Source organism: Polistes canadensis, unplaced genomic scaffold (assembly GCF_001313835.1).
Source record: "Polistes canadensis isolate GaletaPanama2010 unplaced genomic scaffold, ASM131383v1 scaffold_16, whole genome shotgun sequence".
Classification (NCBI taxonomy): Eukaryota; Metazoa; Arthropoda; class Insecta; order Hymenoptera; family Vespidae; genus Polistes; species Polistes canadensis.
In genome coordinates, this window is record NW_014569563.1 from 151817 (window position 1) to 168151 (window position 16335).

General features: G+C 27.0%; 4 protein-coding genes across 6 annotated transcripts; 2 read left to right on the forward strand and 2 right to left on the reverse strand.

Annotated features, from left to right (window-relative positions):
* Positions 1-465: 465 nt before the first annotated feature.
* On the reverse strand, positions 466-4220 carry LOC106793655 (F-box/WD repeat-containing protein 5). Its single transcript, XM_014760789.1, has 9 exons — positions 3894-4220; positions 3590-3747; positions 3315-3492; positions 3008-3200; positions 2721-2915; positions 2290-2618; positions 1860-2193; positions 1511-1723; positions 466-1411 (listed from the first exon to the last, which is right to left on the reverse strand). The coding sequence occupies exons 1-9, from the start codon at positions 4180-4182 to the stop codon at positions 1144-1146; spliced, it is 2157 nt and encodes a 718-aa protein (XP_014616275.1). The 5' UTR covers positions 4183-4220; the 3' UTR covers positions 466-1143.
* Positions 4221-4729: 509 nt separating this feature from the next.
* Positions 4730-7809, reverse strand: LOC106793660 (T-complex protein 1 subunit eta). The gene is made up of 6 exons (XM_014760801.1): positions 7706-7809; positions 6779-7039; positions 6213-6542; positions 5652-6124; positions 5303-5572; positions 4730-5226 (listed from the first exon to the last, which is right to left on the reverse strand). Exons 1-6 carry the CDS (start codon positions 7706-7708, stop codon positions 4950-4952), a joined length of 1614 nt encoding a protein of 537 aa, XP_014616287.1. The 5' UTR covers positions 7709-7809; the 3' UTR covers positions 4730-4949.
* A 1089-nt stretch (positions 7810-8898) lies between these two features.
* On the forward strand, positions 8899-11929 carry LOC106793652 (adenylate kinase isoenzyme 1). 3 transcript variants are annotated; one of them, XM_014760784.1, is made up of 5 exons: positions 8899-9090; positions 10746-11030; positions 11146-11271; positions 11329-11514; positions 11675-11929. In XM_014760784.1, the coding sequence occupies exons 2-5, from the start codon at positions 10845-10847 to the stop codon at positions 11744-11746; spliced, it is 570 nt and encodes a 189-aa protein (XP_014616270.1). In that variant the 5' UTR covers positions 8899-9090; positions 10746-10844; the 3' UTR covers positions 11747-11929. The 3 variants fall into 3 exon arrangements, with proteins under 3 accessions (XP_014616270.1, XP_014616269.1, XP_014616268.1); XM_014760783.1 differs by lacking the exon at positions 8899-9090 and adding an exon at positions 9142-9343; XM_014760782.1 differs by lacking the exon at positions 8899-9090 and adding an exon at positions 9610-9850.
* Positions 11930-12330: 401 nt separating this feature from the next.
* On the forward strand, positions 12331-14149 carry LOC106793651 (C-type lectin domain family 4 member E). Its single transcript, XM_014760780.1, has 4 exons — positions 12331-12892; positions 13007-13141; positions 13218-13445; positions 13687-14149. Exons 1-4 carry the CDS (start codon positions 12646-12648, stop codon positions 13863-13865), a joined length of 789 nt encoding a protein of 262 aa, XP_014616266.1. The 5' UTR covers positions 12331-12645; the 3' UTR covers positions 13866-14149.
* Positions 14150-16335: the final 2186 nt, after the last annotated feature.

A 16335-nucleotide genomic window follows, 5' to 3' on the forward strand; every position in this document is an offset into this window, starting at 1 on the left:
TTAGAATAGTATTATTATTTATATTATTTTTGATGTTAATTATTCACGATGCGTTATTTTGCATTTAATTATATTTTGATGACAGGTACGTGACATGCTTAAGACTATATTCTTATTACATGTAACATTATATTTTTTTTTAAACACTGTATTCCGAAATATATCTTCCTACATTATTCTGAAAAAGTATTTATTATACATAAGTATACTTTTTTGTCATTGAATAGAATAGATTTAGCAATTATATTTATTGTCTTTAATAAAGAATGATAATTAACTAATTATCCTTTATATCTTAATTAGTATTATAATGTATATTTAATTATTAAGAAATAATTATTATATGTACATACATAGAAATTATCAAATTAAACAGAAAAAATCAAACATGTCACGTAAAAAAAATGGTCAAAGTTTACTAATAATTTTAATAATTCACGCATTTGAATAAATTGTCGAAAGAAATTTAACACACATTTGTTATTTTATATAACTTTAAAGAATTAAAATATTTTTATATGAGTGAGTATATATCGTACAATACAACGCAGTAGCTAATATTTGAATTGATTATTAGAAAGTTTATAAATATTGTCCAAGTAATGATAAAAATCTTTATCCGATAGAGAAAACGTATATTTCACTGATAAATTCGACGATGTTGTACTTCAAGAAACTTTCATAATAGTTCACCATAGTTATTTATACATCATTCTCTATATAGAAATTTGAATATACTTTGAGAAGACACGGATGTGCCAATACATTTATTTATATTCTAATTGAGCAAATAAAATAACATTTAATCATGTTGGTTCATTTAGTCATTATGTAACAACAAATAGATTGTCAGTAAAAACATAATGTAATTTAAAAGGAGATATTAACAGGAATATTAAACATTTAGTAAAAGTGTTAATTTTGTATAATTATACAGTTGTATCATACTCAAAATTATACACACGCATACATATATATGTATATGTATATAATCTCTCATTTGCATTCAAATTATGCATAAATGTGCTTCGTCATGTTTATGTTAAAATTAATTCCACAGACAAGTGTTATAACCCAGTATAACAGGCTGAGAGATGATTCTTCAATCATAAGCTTTTAAATAGGAAATTTAATAGTTTTTAGTCAGTCAACATTACAACCGGGTTTATGATAACTGCTCTTCTTTCTTACTTCCATTCCTCGATTGAGAGAATGTTCATTTAAACCTAAGGATTTGACCATGGCTCGACTGCGCCATATCTTGACTGTATAATCATCGCTAGTTGTAACTAACATTTCGGGATCTTTTGGATTAAAGGCTACAGAATTGACAACGTCACAATGAGGAAATTTGGTTAAACAAACTCCATAATGTCTATCCCAAAGATAACCATGTTTATCTTCAGCACCACTACGAACAAAAATATGTTAAAAATTAATAATTATATTAAAATTAAAATATTGATTTAAAAAAAAATGGTATTTAAGAACTAGTAACATTTGTATTCACCTTGCCACATATTCGTTGCATACATCCAAAAATATAAAGAAACATTCATTATTTGGAGTATATGCCTTATGTGCTCTTAACATTGTTCCAACTTGTTTCAATGTTACTAGATCAATTACGTGAATATCTATTTCTTGAGCTATAGGTGGAGGTTGTAACGGATTAGTAATAACATATCCTCTTGGCCAAGGCCTTGTATTGACATATAAATATCTGTAAAATTATTATTGTTCTTTCTATATTTTTTTTACTTACGTAATGCATGAGATTTTACTAAGTGAATTATATATTATTGAGTGTTAGTGTTTATTGAGTTGTTAGCATACACAAATTGTGAAATCAACGATACCTGTGATCTGGAGAAAGACCCATTCCTATTATATGACCATGTAAATCGATCAAATGATCTACTTTGTCAAATCTATCAGCCACCGCTTCATAATCTAACCAGTTAGTGATCAAGTTTTGTCCAGAGTTTTGTCTTTTTCGTTCCCTTTCTCGTTGCGCTATTCTCTCACGAAGTGATGGTCCTGGATCTAATCTTTTTGGAAAACTAACTAATTTGATCCTCTTAAAACCAACTTGATGAGGCGTGTATGTTTTTGATCCAGTTGTAAATATTAAAAATTTCTCTGGATTATTAGATAATTCATCAGAATCACTTTCTTCTGTCATAGATAATTCTGTTGATAACAATATTAGATTCAATAAGACAAAAATTATTCACAAACATTTAATATATGTATATATATTTTTTGTACTTTAAGTTAATTATGTACCTGATTCACTCTCTTCAGTTGATGATGTATGTTGATTTTCATTTTCATTTTCACTTTCATTTCCTCTTTCATTTCCTCTTTCATTTTCTTTCTCATTTTCTCTTTCATTTTCATTTTCATTTTCATTTTCATTTTCATTTTCATTTTCATTTTTATTTTCATTCTCATTTTCATTTTCATTTTCACTATCACTTTCACTATCAGTTTCGTGTACTGTTTTTTCTTTTTGAACTTGTCTATATTCTTTATTATATTGTATAGGACTGGCATATTCAAATCCATCACCAAGCTTTATCCAATTCATAAAGCATCCTTCTATCATACTGTACCTATTTCGATAATTTTACGTTATTTGTTAATATAATTAACTTTTATGCATTATTTTTTATGCAACTAAAAATATATTAATTATGAGATATAAATAGCATTACTGTAATCTAGATGAGGCGTGATGAAGTACAACTGGTTCTTCCTGTGGCGAATCATTAGTTGAAGATGTTGCTACATGATTTTGAGCATTATCTTCTTTGTTATTTGACGATAAGGGTTGATCTTCTGAGTTTTCAGGAGCATAACAATTAGCAACCATAATTGCTCTTATTGAAGAAGCATTTCCATTATAAAACCTATGAGTTATTTATTTACAACATTTTAGTCATTTTTAGATTAACAATGATTGATGCTAATAAATAAAATACATTGTAGTATACATGCATACCTAAACAACTGTGTCATGATGGGCACATATTCACTTGCTGATTCTTGATTAGCCTTATTTAGCCAGAGTACACTTGTACTAACCAGGTGTGCAAGCCAATGCAAATTTCCACTTAAAAGGTAATGTTCACTATACCAAGTACCAAATATGTCATATGGCTTATTCGCTACTCTGCATTGAAGTTGAAAGCCAGCTGTAATGAAAGAAACGATAAGAAAATAGTAAATACAAAGTACAGTAAATTTTTAACGATAAAATCATACAGATTTTTTGTACTTTTTTAAATAGTATTGTCATTTAAACTTACGTGCTACTTTGAAGACAGCTATTTCTCCTGATGTACTATGTGGTGTACCAAAATGTACACCAGAGACAAGGAGCAAAGTATCATTAGAATTAAACTGCGAAAATTGAGTATATTTCCAGCTAAATGTTTTCATATCATTAAGATATATAATATTAACTGGATGTTTACTTTTCCATACCTGTTAATCATTTAAATTAATATGTAAAAAGGAAACAATAATATTTATAATGATTATAAAAATTAATATTATGAAAAAGAAATTCAAATGAACATACAATAATAAATCCATCTTTTGAGCATGTTGCAAACATTTTGCCATTGTGCGAAAAACTAACATGCAGTACTTGATGCGAATGATTATTGAGTATTTCGGTTTCTATTAAGGGAGTATGATATGTTAAGCGCTTAAATTCTTCAAACCAGGAAGTCTTTCCTGAAACATGTATATTTGTTATAAATGGACTTTGTTAGACAAAGTGTATCATAATCATCAGATTTATTTTATTATATATGATAATATATATAGATAAAAATTACTTAAGTATTATAATTATCGAACAAATATTAAACGTAACTTACCTGGCATTATACCAATATCAGAATCTATTTTATAGGTCTGATAAAATAAGTCTCTCCAAAGAAATTCATCTCGGTATACTTTGTTCCATGTTCTACATACTTCTCCTGCTGTTACCAATTCTCTTGGTGTTAAGTATTGAAAAATAGTGAGAAGTATGGAATCTGGCATGTAATACCAATTATCATTTCTTTCTGATATTTGACTTGAATCTTCATTTGTACTAGTTTCTTCGTCAAGACTTTCGACACTATTTCTTCCATTATCTATAATATTTTCATCCACATCCATTCCTAAATGCAGTTCCTTATTTACTGGAACAGCTGATATCTGTCAGTGTTGTCACTCATACTACTCCACCTATGATGTCAGACAAGGAAATGTAGGTACGTGCGCAGTAACGATTTATACCAATTGGTTGAAATTTAAGCGGTAATTTTAAAAAATTTACAAAATTAATTAAATCAATCGAAATTTAATATACTTTAATTATTTTTCATTAAAACTGTAATAATAATTTGATCAGAAATCTTTTGTTTTTATTTTATTTAAGTATTTATTAATTAATATGTATTAAATATTACAAAAGACGAACTTCATGATATACATATGAAAATTATGTAAATTTAAGGCATATGATTACTATATTTGAATGCAATGTTTAAGTTAAGGTATTTAACTATAAAGCAAGTAATACTATATTATAATTAGTTATCCATTTGATTAGAATCATTGACTTCTCTTCTCTCTCTTCTACATTTTAAATTATTAATATAAATTGAAAGAGATAATGTTAAAAAAGATTTCAAATTAATTTTGAATTCGGACAATAGGATTGTTTATTTAAATAATATCGCTTGTATGTATTTATTGTACGATAAAACTAGAAAAGATTATACAAATCAAATCTTAATCCGTAAAATGAATAATATGTAATAATTTGACTTCCAATATTAATAAGTACAACAAACTACTGTAGTACGGGAAGAATAAAATTCTTTTTTCTTTTTTAAGATTAATCTTTTCTTAGTTTTCTTCTTCAATGTAATAACGAAATATTACATTGGTCTTCCCATTCCACGACCTTCGGAATCATTAGAACTTCTTGGATTTTTTATTGTCTCATCTACAGAAAGAATCAAACAGGCAGCTTCGGTTGCAGCAGTTAATGCATTGATTTTTACTACAGCAGGTTCCCAAACACATGCTTCCATATTGTCAGCTATGCCCTCAGAATTAATATCAACGCCGTACCAATAAAGGCCTTTATGATGCTTTTGTCGCAATTTATTTAAAATATTTGTGGCATCAAAACCAGCATTGTCACATAATTGTCTAGATTATAAAAACAAAAGTGATTACATTTTTTGATAGTTATAGCAAATGAAAATTAATTTATATAGAATCTAACCTGGGTATAATTTCCAGAGCTCTAGCAAGTGCACCAATTAACAATTGTTCTTTTCCTGCAATTGTACGGGAATAATCGCGCAAAGTTTTCGATAATTCCATTTCGATACTTCCACCACCGGCAACAATGGCATCATTTTTTACCATACGTCTAACAACCATAATAGCATCGTGAAGAGATCTTTCGGTTTCTTCTAAAAATTGCTCAGCTCCACCACGTAAAACAAATGTACAGGTTTTAGCGTGACGACATTTATGCAGTACATTGAATCTAAAAGCAGACAAAATTTATAAAAATATAAATGATCTTAGAATTTGTATTCAAATAAACGAAAAGGATTATTTATTACCTTTCGCCACCAATTTGCTTTTCTTCAAACAGATCACAATCTCCAAGATCTGAATCTTTGATGTCATGCACAGTAGTCAAAATGTTTCCACCACAAGCTTTCATAATCCTCTTCAAATCTTCATCAGGGACTCTACCAGCGCAAAACATATCTCTATCGGCAAAGTATTGTGTCGCTACATCTCCAATTGGCAACTTAGATAATACTACATTTGCACCAATTTGCCAAATCTTTTCAAGTTTATCATATAAAATTTTCCATTCCGCATCAACAACCTTTTGATATTCTGCAACATTATCTACACGAACTTCGGCATTATCTCTCTCCGCTTTGAGTTCCAATTCGATGTTTAATAAAGCAATTTTGCAATTGGTATAGTTCTTAGGTTGCATTTCAAATCCAGCATATGAAAAAGTTTTCTTGAATGCCACACCTTCGATTAATTCTGAATCCTCTAAAGCTCCGCCGGATACCTATATTTTAAATAAATAATAATAAGTTTGGAGCGAGTTCATTATATTTTATACTTACATGTATTACTAATAAACAAAATTACAATACCTTTTTAAAACCGATCATATTTAAAGGCAATAAATCATCTAACATCAAAACAGCTTGCACGACTAGTTCACTGAAGTACTTTTTCTGCTGATGAATTAACTTTGAACTCATGGAAGTCGCAGCGCATGACCTCAAGTAGGTTTCTTGATTTTTAAGATCATCCTTAATTATTTGAATACTCAATTCATTGATTTTTTCAATCGCAAGATTTAGTGCACGACGTAAAGCTTTAATTACGATACGTGGATGTACACCTTCTTCAATAAATGGTTTCATTTGTTTTAGAAATTCTCCTGTTAATAAAACGACACTAGTTGTACCATCGCCAACCTATACAAAATAAAATATTTTAATTAAATACATTTTAGCTCTTTAAAATTATTTTCACTCATATGTTGGATATTAATGAAGCAATTTCATTACTACAAGAAATTACTAGTCTAGATATCCTATGTTCAATTTTCTCTAAGTAAAGAACAACTGTATTACATTTGTACACTTTTGCTCTATACTTAAATAGAGATAGAATATTACAATAATTCTTGTAATAATATAATTAAATTTACCTCAGCATCTTGAGATTTAGCAATGTCTACCAATGTCTTAGCAGCAGGATGTACAATTTCTAATAATTTCAATATAGTAGCACCATCGTTAGAAATAGTACTTTTAGAGTTTTGATCGACAATAAGTTTATCCATACCACGAGGACCTAATGTGGTCCTCACGGCATCTACGACTATTTGACACGCATTTATATTTGATATTACTTGTTGTTTTCCTTGAGATGCATCTGTGCCTTCTTTCAACAAAATTATTTGAGGTTGCTGAAAATTAAAATTAATGATGTTAAACATAGTATTAATATAAATTATCCTTTTTTTATAATTAACAAAAATTAATATTACTCTCATGTATCTTCCCATCTTTTCTAATTTTTATCCCACCAAATTTTAGTATTGTTTTTCTAATGATCTATTAGATATTCTTTATTAATTCTATACTTGATCGTATCACGCTATGTAAAACAATTGAATGAACAGTTCAGAGTTATTCATTTATTATCTATAAAATATTTAACAACGAAAAACACAAAGTATGAATTTTTATTTCAGAAATTATAAAAGTTTGTAGATATTGTCTTTATACCTTAAAAATGACTATTAATTTTTCTACCGGCTACCATCAGTGGGCGTGAGGCAAAATTAATATCCTTATAAGGTTAAAAGAATTTAATCTTAATAAAATCTCATTAAACTTGTATGTAAGTATAACTATATGATCATAGTCTTAATTATGGAAAAAGAAATATAACAAAAATTTAATTAATTAAGAATGTAAATAGATAAATTGATGGAGAAGAATAATATAAAATATAATGCATGGTTAGCATAGCAAAATGAAGAAATATCAGAATACTTCGTTTCATACAAAAATAAAACTAGCGTCTCACAAATTTATGTTTAATAATAATTTTTATAAAAAATACTAACCATTTTTAAAAAATCCCTTACTTAACTTTTGTTTTTAAATTTATTTATCCAATGTGCTTTTTAATAAAGAATCAGAATCTTGAGTTCGGAACAAATTGTCATAAACTATGTATAAATGAGGAGTACGAGCTTCTACAAAGGAATAAAAATGTAATTCTATTTACATTATCGACAGAGTTGTTAGTCTAGTTATATGTAATTAATTATAAAACATATATAACAATTAATATTGTTGATATTATTTTTTAAATAAAAAATATACTTAAAATTGTTAAATATTATACAATAATATACGTATAATTATTCCATCAATCAGCGGTAAGCAACGATATTAAGATGCATACACATGAGAGAGATAGAGACAGAGAACTAGCCTTTATTGAATACTTGACGAATATTGCGTTCCCACCTTTTATATAGCAGTTCGAATTTGCTTGATACTCTGTAAGGTGTAAAAAGAATTAAATATTAAAATAAAACTGATCTATATATATTTACTCTATAATATACTATATATATATTTAATTATAATTTATATGAAAATTAAAAACTTAATAGAGCGTACAAAAAATTGACAATTGTTATATAACAAAAATTGTAATAAGAACATAATGAATAAAGTTTTTTAATAAATAAATACAATTTTTTAAGTTATTTTACTTATAACAAAGTAAGTGAAAACAAAGGAAAATAATAATCTTGTTAAACAATTATTAAATACAATAAAAAGTAACAAAATGTGTTGCTGTATTTTTCTTAGGTTGACATTGTGTTATTACTACATATATACATATATACATATATTATTTGTATTTACATAAAAACAAATTCTGTATCCATTTTAATATATGAATATGTGTTACACTTATTACTTAATTTTTTTTAATAGGAAAGTAAAAGAAATAAAAAAATGCATTCAATGATTTCCCTTATAGATTTCGAAATTACCTATTAGATTTGGAATAAAAATATGAAATAAAATATATTTCTTAATAAGCATATTTAATAGCTCAAATTTCGTGTATGAGTGGTAAGATAAATTTTCTAAAGGTATACTGTTACGCGACATTACCCGGGATCAAGACCCACCTACACATTTATTTTTAATCATTGCCAGGTGGTAAAATGTCGCTGTGTATGCACGCACGCGTATATATATATAGAAGGTTTACTAAAAATCTTCGCATGTACGTTTTCGTTTTGTAGAGTAGCGTCAGGGTTGCGTCAGAGTTTCGTTAGAGTTTTGGTAGGGTTTGATTTAGGGTTAAATTCAGAATTTTTTTTTAGTAAAATGACTTTTGAGACATCCTATATATATAAATATACAGATTTCTGTCTGATGATACATCGTTCAGCGATTTAACCGCAAGTCGTCGGAGTAGAACGTGAGCTCATCGATTACGTTGATGACTTTGTGCTCTTTTTTTATTTTACTTTTTTATTTCGATGCACAGTTCGCTTCTCTATGATTCTGTTCTCAACCATATTATTATTATTTTTTGATTATTACAAAAGAAAAAAAAACACTGTTAAATCGTGTTTTCAATCAAGCTGTTCATCTTTTTCTATCTCCTCCTATTAAATTTGTCTCTAAGTGCTAATTTGTTGCTTCTGACAATTAATCGTTATAATTACGAGGTAACGAACACTTTTTATTATAATTTAACATCCACATATGTAACAAGAAATAATATATTTACTTTGTTAATATATAGTTAACATAAGTTAAATTAACGCATTCTTTTGTGCGGGAAGTATCACTTCTTTGATATTCTATGTTTATTAACAGAAATAAATAAATGATTTAACATATATACAAGAAAAATGTTGTACAATGGTGTAGATAACAAGGAATACATTCTGTTTCTGTTAATTTTTAATTAATAATTTGAATGCTTTTGCCTGATTAATTGTTCAAAATCTACGATAATGAATTAGATCGGTTTTCTGGCAATCTTTCGGAATCTGATAAGTGACCTTAAAGTCAGTGCGAATGCGCAAAATTTTACCCCCACCTATTATCCACGAGCCAATGACAAATCGATATATTCGAAATTTTTACGTGAAAGCTCGAAGCTTGAACTATTCTTATCGGTAGTAGCTACTACGGAACTCACGACGAGTGGTTATGTTCATAGATGTATTGTGAGTACTTTAATTCTGAAAAGTGAACACTTTTAAGGACCTTTCACAAATTTATTTATAATCTGTTCTTTCATAATTAATCATTTAATTGAATTTTCATTCAACGTAGAAGCAAACAAATTTGTTATCGTTATCCTTGTTCATGTTTCATTATTTTATAAGATGATAAACAACGAATTTTATACATTATAATTTATTAAAACAAATTATTAATATAATTGTATGTATTTATCTACTGTTCTTATTTATATATATTTTTACAAATAATTTTACTATAACAGAATAACACAAGATAATAATTTTTCATAATTATATCTGATCTATTAAATATGATAACGATTATGTCACGATATATCTTATCTTATAATAAAGAAAAATATTACTACTGTGGTTTTTATATTTAATTAATTAAAACATATTTATCAGATAATATACTTTGATATTGAACAAAATTTATTAGAAAGAAGAAGATCGCAAAGAAGCGAGTCTCGTTTGAAGTAGGTCAAGTACAGTTTCGCTCTTTAAAAATGTATGTCATGTGTAGAAAAACGCTTTAAAGCCGTCTATCAGATTTTATATATTTAGAATGGGAAAAAAATAAAAAAAAAAAAAGAAGAAAAAATAATACGAGACGGGTGCTAGCTTTTGCGTAATCTATAAACCCAGTGTAAACGTTTTTTTGTCTTAAAATAAACAGTAAATATTAGTGAGATGAGCGTTTTTAATTTAATCTTCAAGCTTGCTAATGAATAATTTATTATATACCGCGAAACAACTGACGATGTGAAAACGAATAAATAAATTTTTCACATATAACATCGATAAAAAAAATAAATAAACATATATATTTTCTTTAAAAATGATTAATCAAGAAAATAAGAATGTAAAATTGCAGGCTGAGAAAGGATTAAATACCTGCAGTAGGGATACCTGCAGAATACAAACAGAAGACTTATCCGAATCAAGTTCAATAGAATCGAGTTTGTTAGAAAATATGAAGACAGTATGGGTGATTGGTGGTCCTGGCTGTGGAAAAGGAACCCAGTGCGATCGAATAATCAAAAAATATGGATTTTTACATTTGAGCAGCGGTGATCTTTTGCGAGATGAAGTAGCAAGCGGTAGTCCTAGAGGAGCTTCGCTACAGGAATTAATGTCGAAAGGGTTGTTCGTGCCAACGGTAAAAGATATTTGGTTATTTATTCATTCGCGCGCGCGACTGCTTAATTTCAATAAAAAATTATTATTCGATTTAATGATGAAAATATAGAAAGAATGATCTATTTTTTCAGTAGGATATTGTGTTGGATCTTATAAAGGAAAAGATGGAAAAAGCTCGTATCGAAGGTACCACCAAAACAGGTTTCCTTATAGATGGATATCCTCGTGAATTGGAGCAAGGAATCCTTTTTGAAAAAAATGTAAGATATCAATATCCTTTTTTTCTTTCAAATTAATAATATTCATTTAATTAATAGGTTTGTCCGGTTGATCTCATTTTATTTTTTGATGTATCTAATGAGACGATGACCAAAAGGCTTCTCGGTCGTGCCGCAGTATCTCAAAGAGCTGACGATAATGCTGAAACCATTAAGAAAAGGATCGAAATATTTAATCAAAAGAATGGCGAAATTGTAAAAAATTATGAGGACAAAGTTGTCAGGGTATGGTTTCATTTTTTTTTAACATTTTATATATGCGCGGATTATTTTTCACATAGATTATTTCTGACAATTTTTTGAAGTACATATGATACCATTTAAAAGTCACATAACACATTCGAATAATCTTTATTATATATTTGATTTAATCAAATGTTTCCAGATTAACGCTGAAGGAACCGTCGATGAAATATTCGATGAAGCTTGTAAAGCGCTCGATCGTTTGTTGGCTTAATGTTTTGGCAAAGCCCACAACCTTTGTGAACTTTTCTCAAGCATTGCCTAATTGTCTGTCACGTCCAAAAGAGATTTAAATTTTTAGATAGATATATTAAGCAATACGAAGTGTGTGATCATAACTTTGACATTATGTACCTGTCCTAAAAATGAAAAAATTACTTGGATTAGTATGACGTAATGGAAATTTTTATTTCATTCTTTCTCGTCTAAGTTCGAGAACATTCGGTATTTTTACGGTTTATTTTAGGAAATCAACTTTACGCAACGCTTTCTTATACGTTTTATTCATTAAATATTAACAAAATATGAACTTTAGATTGTTAATTCCTAGAATGAGGAGTCTTAAGGAAATAATTTATTTTACAATTGATTTTATAATTGATTTTATGGTCAATTTTTTGTGCACAAGAAAATTATTCCGACTAACTCATGCCTACTACTATTATAATGGAAAATAATTAATTTCATTATTTCTGTAAATAATATAACGATTTAATCGAGCAATATTATACTATTAAGCTTTCCACGCCATGATTTCAATCGATGCTATGAATGCACAATAAATTGTACATTGGAATTATTTCTGAAGTCTAGTTTATTTTATTGATTATCGATCAGATGATTATGTAAGCTTTTTTTTCATTAGATAGTACACATCCATTTTAAATCATATGTACTTTATTACCACCACAAGTACGATCTCTTTTGATAGTTTTAATTCTAATTGTGTTGCATTGTTAGTTCATCAACTTTAACCGGATGTTCGTGTGACATTTCTTTCCTTTTTTTAATCGCAGGAAAATTTATTTCATTCTACGCGATATCACATTTCGAAGTACCATCTTCAGCTGATCTTTATAAAAATTTTACTTGTCGAATTTGTAATTTATAAAAATGAATTACTTCATGACATTTTCTGTTTTATTTTTAACATATTTCTTATTAGATTTAAGTAACTGCGATCGTTGTTGTACTATCAATTTCCGAAAATTACCATCGTATAAATTGATTCGTATCGGAGTACGTTCGAATGAAACAATTATTTCAAGAAAAATAGTTCATCATTTACACGAGTGCAAAGAATTTGCTGCATCGAGAAAAGCATTGGCATTCAACTTTGGATTAAATATATATTTAAGTGGTGAGAGAATATGAAAGTATTGTTATATATAAAAAAAAATTGTTTTTTTTAATTATTTTGTTTTAGTAAAATTTTACTTTTTTATTTTACCCTTACTTTTTAAAATTAATTAAGGAAGAACCAATAAAGGAAGGCATTTGAGAAATCTGTGCCAGGCTTTACAATGTCCAGAAATATATAATTCTTCGTCACTGATAAGGGACAAGAAATATCGGTATTACAGCATGTATCCTAATAACATCGATTCTGGTAATTAAAAAAAAACAATTATAAATAAAAAGTAAGATTTTTTTGTTATACAAAAATATAAAATAATATTTTTTAGGAGGAGGCACAATAGTTTGCGTACCAAAAGCAGGATTATTTATATTATCGAATAACAATTTAAATTATACTCAAGCACAAATATCTTGTCAAAAATTAAACGGATCACTTGCGCATGTGATAAGCGAGGAACGTATGAATGGCTTGGCTAAATTTCTTTCACATAAGATTTCAAGCTACGTTGGTTTAAGTAACAACGATGATGAAGAAATTTGGAAAAATTCGTTTGGTTATAATCCACTTATTTTTCATCAATTGTTATTTAATAAACTTCGAAAATGATATAAATAATATTAATCGATGATAATCCTTAACGATCTACGCTGATTTTTTAATTTAATCATATAATATAAACAAATATTAGTTAAATTTAGAGAAAAAAAATGCGTAACCTTTCGTTTATTTTATAACATATTTAGAATTTTTGTAAGAATTACAAGAGATTCATTTTAATTTCATTATTATTACAGATGAACCTCTATCGTGTTTTAATTACCATGCATGGGGCACAGGAGAACCATCTAATTCAAAAGGATGCGTTGCTATTCTTACATCCTCATCTAATTCGCATGCTACATCTTTTTGGAAAGTTACACCTTGTTACGTTTTGTTACCTTACATATGTGAAATTTTTCCAAGATATCAATAAATAAAGATATAATATTATTAACGAATTATATATATATGCGAGTAATTTTTGTAGAAGGATAAATAAAATTCGAGTCTACTTATGTACAGATATTTAATCTACGACTACAAGAATCTTTAGTGTTATACTTAGAGAACTAGAATATTTACAAATATGAATTAAAACAACATAACTGTATACGTGCGCACGATTGACAGAAAACAAGAAGAAAAATATAACTCTCATTCATTGTTGCTTATGTATATGAATGCGTTTTTGTGTGTTGTATATTTGTTGTGTATATATTTATATATATGTATGTATATATATATATGTACATATTTCTAATTTAATAATTTTAAAAATGCTCTTCTTGGATTTTTTAATTCTATGTTTTGTAAAGCTTGCGATCTTAAAACTATTAATTACATCTACACACACTGCCTTTAACAAACTGTAACGTAACATTTATACTGTGTCTTAAATTGCTTTGTTATTTAAATAATGCTTTTAGTAGGACTCTAAAAAACATGTTAATAATAAAACATGTATGATATATAAATGATGTCTCACAATGACATTCGATGGAAAGCAACAATAAGAAACGGATTATGTAATAAAAAAATATATGTATAGGTACGTATATGCATATATGCATACAACACAAATTTCTTGTATATATATATTATGAGCCATTATTTTATGTATGACGCCAGATGAAGATTAAAATATATATGTGGATTTTTGTAACTACAATAAATCTTCATTTATCATTGTCTAATTCATATTACATTTTAATTCTGAATTCTGTTTAAAAGATGCAATCCAGTTGCATATTTCTATTCAAACTAAATTCTTCTTAGAATGTAATATTTCAATATTACTGTTTCAAGACTAAGCCAACCATAGAAGAATAAATATATGCTACTAGTTGTAATATCGTTCTAATTATTAAAATTTATTATAGATCTGTTAATTGGACGCTTTTGATAAATGAAGTTCTACTGTATTTATACAAAGCAGTCAAATGAAAGTTCATTTCTATTATTTTATAGAAAATGTGTTCTAAATAAAATTAATATCAATGTGAGAAAAAGTATTATGTTTCATATTTTATGCAATGAATACAAAATCTAAAAGATCTTTCATTTGACGATGCTTTTTTTTTGTATTATTTATGTCCAATAAAATATCTGTTTTTTTAACATAGACTTAAATTACATTAATATAATCTATTAATTTTTTCTATTATTTTGTGTTAAATATTAATAATTATTATAAAACAAACAAAATAGGTAAAATAACACATACAATATATATATATATATATGAAAAATTTAAAATATTAATATTAATATATGTGCAAAAAAATAAGTTTTAAAGTATCTAGTAAAAGTATATCATACAGAAATGTAATCAGAGCTTTGATATAAAGATTGTATAAAGATTTATATAAACAGGATTTTTTTGTAGTTATTCGCTGCTCATGTGCTTTATATATAAATAATTCATTAACACATGAAAAGTATTGGTCCATTCTTATGTAAAAGGTACCTTTATAATATTTTAGGCAAATATATACTAGTGCATTATAAATTTGAGCATTTTTATGCTGTCTATAAATGAATTAGGCAATATTTTGTGCCAAATGAACTTATTTAAAAAAATAAAATGCAACTACATAAACAAAATTTAATATATGTGTACATTCAGAAAAACAAATATGGTTATGGCACGCAATAACATCATTATATTATTTTAGAATGATGAAATGAATGGACCATATAGTTTATAATACATAGTACAAGAGTAGTTTATCCATTGGAGTAATAATCATTGTTAAATATTTGCATAAATTTGTTTGTTTAGGAAGCAAAAGCATGCTGACTTTTATATATTTAACTTTGTGATACATTTGATTCAAAGAAATAAATTTTTATTGAATATTCATGCGAAAAGTATATCTGTCTATTAGTAAATAGCTCTACAAAAAATAAGAAAAGCTTTTTAAATTTTGCTTAAAACTATTATTGTCCTGTGATAAATCTACGAGAATAAGGAAAAATGATGAAACTATTAGCAGAAATAATGATCTTAGAGGGGATGACATTTGTTTGTTTAAAAGCTAGATGAGAAAACGACTTGACTTGATTATTATGCAGTGAGATATAAAAGTATAAAACGATTTGTTTATGGTGCGATATACACATATTTTGTTGTTTTTCAATAAATGACGAGTTTCAAAGTGTTAGATTATTTCTTTTTTTTTCATAAGCATAGTCAACATTATATGCTTGTTAAGAAGACTTAGTAAAAATATTAATCACTATTGTACATTTACATAGTTAGCACAAAGTAGGATGATAAAGTACTAGTACTATTTTTTTTCCAAATAGGATACATTTTAATAACAATTGTCTCATTGGGTTTATGGCTTCATGATTCTATCTATTATATAATTAAAATGATTTTTTCCATAAATTTTTTTTTT

Coding starts and splice junctions, on each gene's coding strand:
- LOC106793655 (XM_014760789.1), bottom strand. CDS start 4,182: ATGGATGTGGATGAAAATATTATAGATAATGGAAGAAATAGTGTCGAA. Junction 2,916..3,007: donor ATCATGACACAGTTGTTTAG/GTATGCATGTAT, acceptor AATAACTCATAG/GTTTTATAATGGAAATGCTT. Junction 2,194..2,289: donor AACTGAAGAGAGTGAATCAG/GTACATAATTAA, acceptor TGTTATCAACAG/AATTATCTATGACAGAAGAA.
- LOC106793660 (XM_014760801.1), bottom strand. Junction 6,543..6,778: donor CTAAATCTCAAGATGCTGAG/GTAAATTTAATT, acceptor TATTTTGTATAG/GTTGGCGATGGTACAACTAG. Junction 5,227..5,302: donor GCTCTGGAAATTATACCCAG/GTTAGATTCTAT, acceptor TTTATAATCTAG/ACAATTATGTGACAATGCTG.
- LOC106793652 (XM_014760784.1), top strand. CDS start 10,845: ATGAAGACAGTATGGGTGATTGGTGGTCCTGGCTGTGGAAAAGGAACC. Junction 11,031..11,145: donor AAGGGTTGTTCGTGCCAACG/GTAAAAGATATT, acceptor TTTTTTCAGTAG/GATATTGTGTTGGATCTTAT. Junction 11,272..11,328: donor GAATCCTTTTTGAAAAAAAT/GTAAGATATCAA, acceptor TTTAATTAATAG/GTTTGTCCGGTTGATCTCAT.
- LOC106793651 (XM_014760780.1), top strand. CDS start 12,646: ATGAATTACTTCATGACATTTTCTGTTTTATTTTTAACATATTTCTTA. Junction 13,142..13,217: donor TCCTAATAACATCGATTCTG/GTAATTAAAAAA, acceptor AATATTTTTTAG/GAGGAGGCACAATAGTTTGC. Junction 13,446..13,686: donor AATTTGGAAAAATTCGTTTG/GTTATAATCCAC, acceptor TTATTATTACAG/ATGAACCTCTATCGTGTTTT.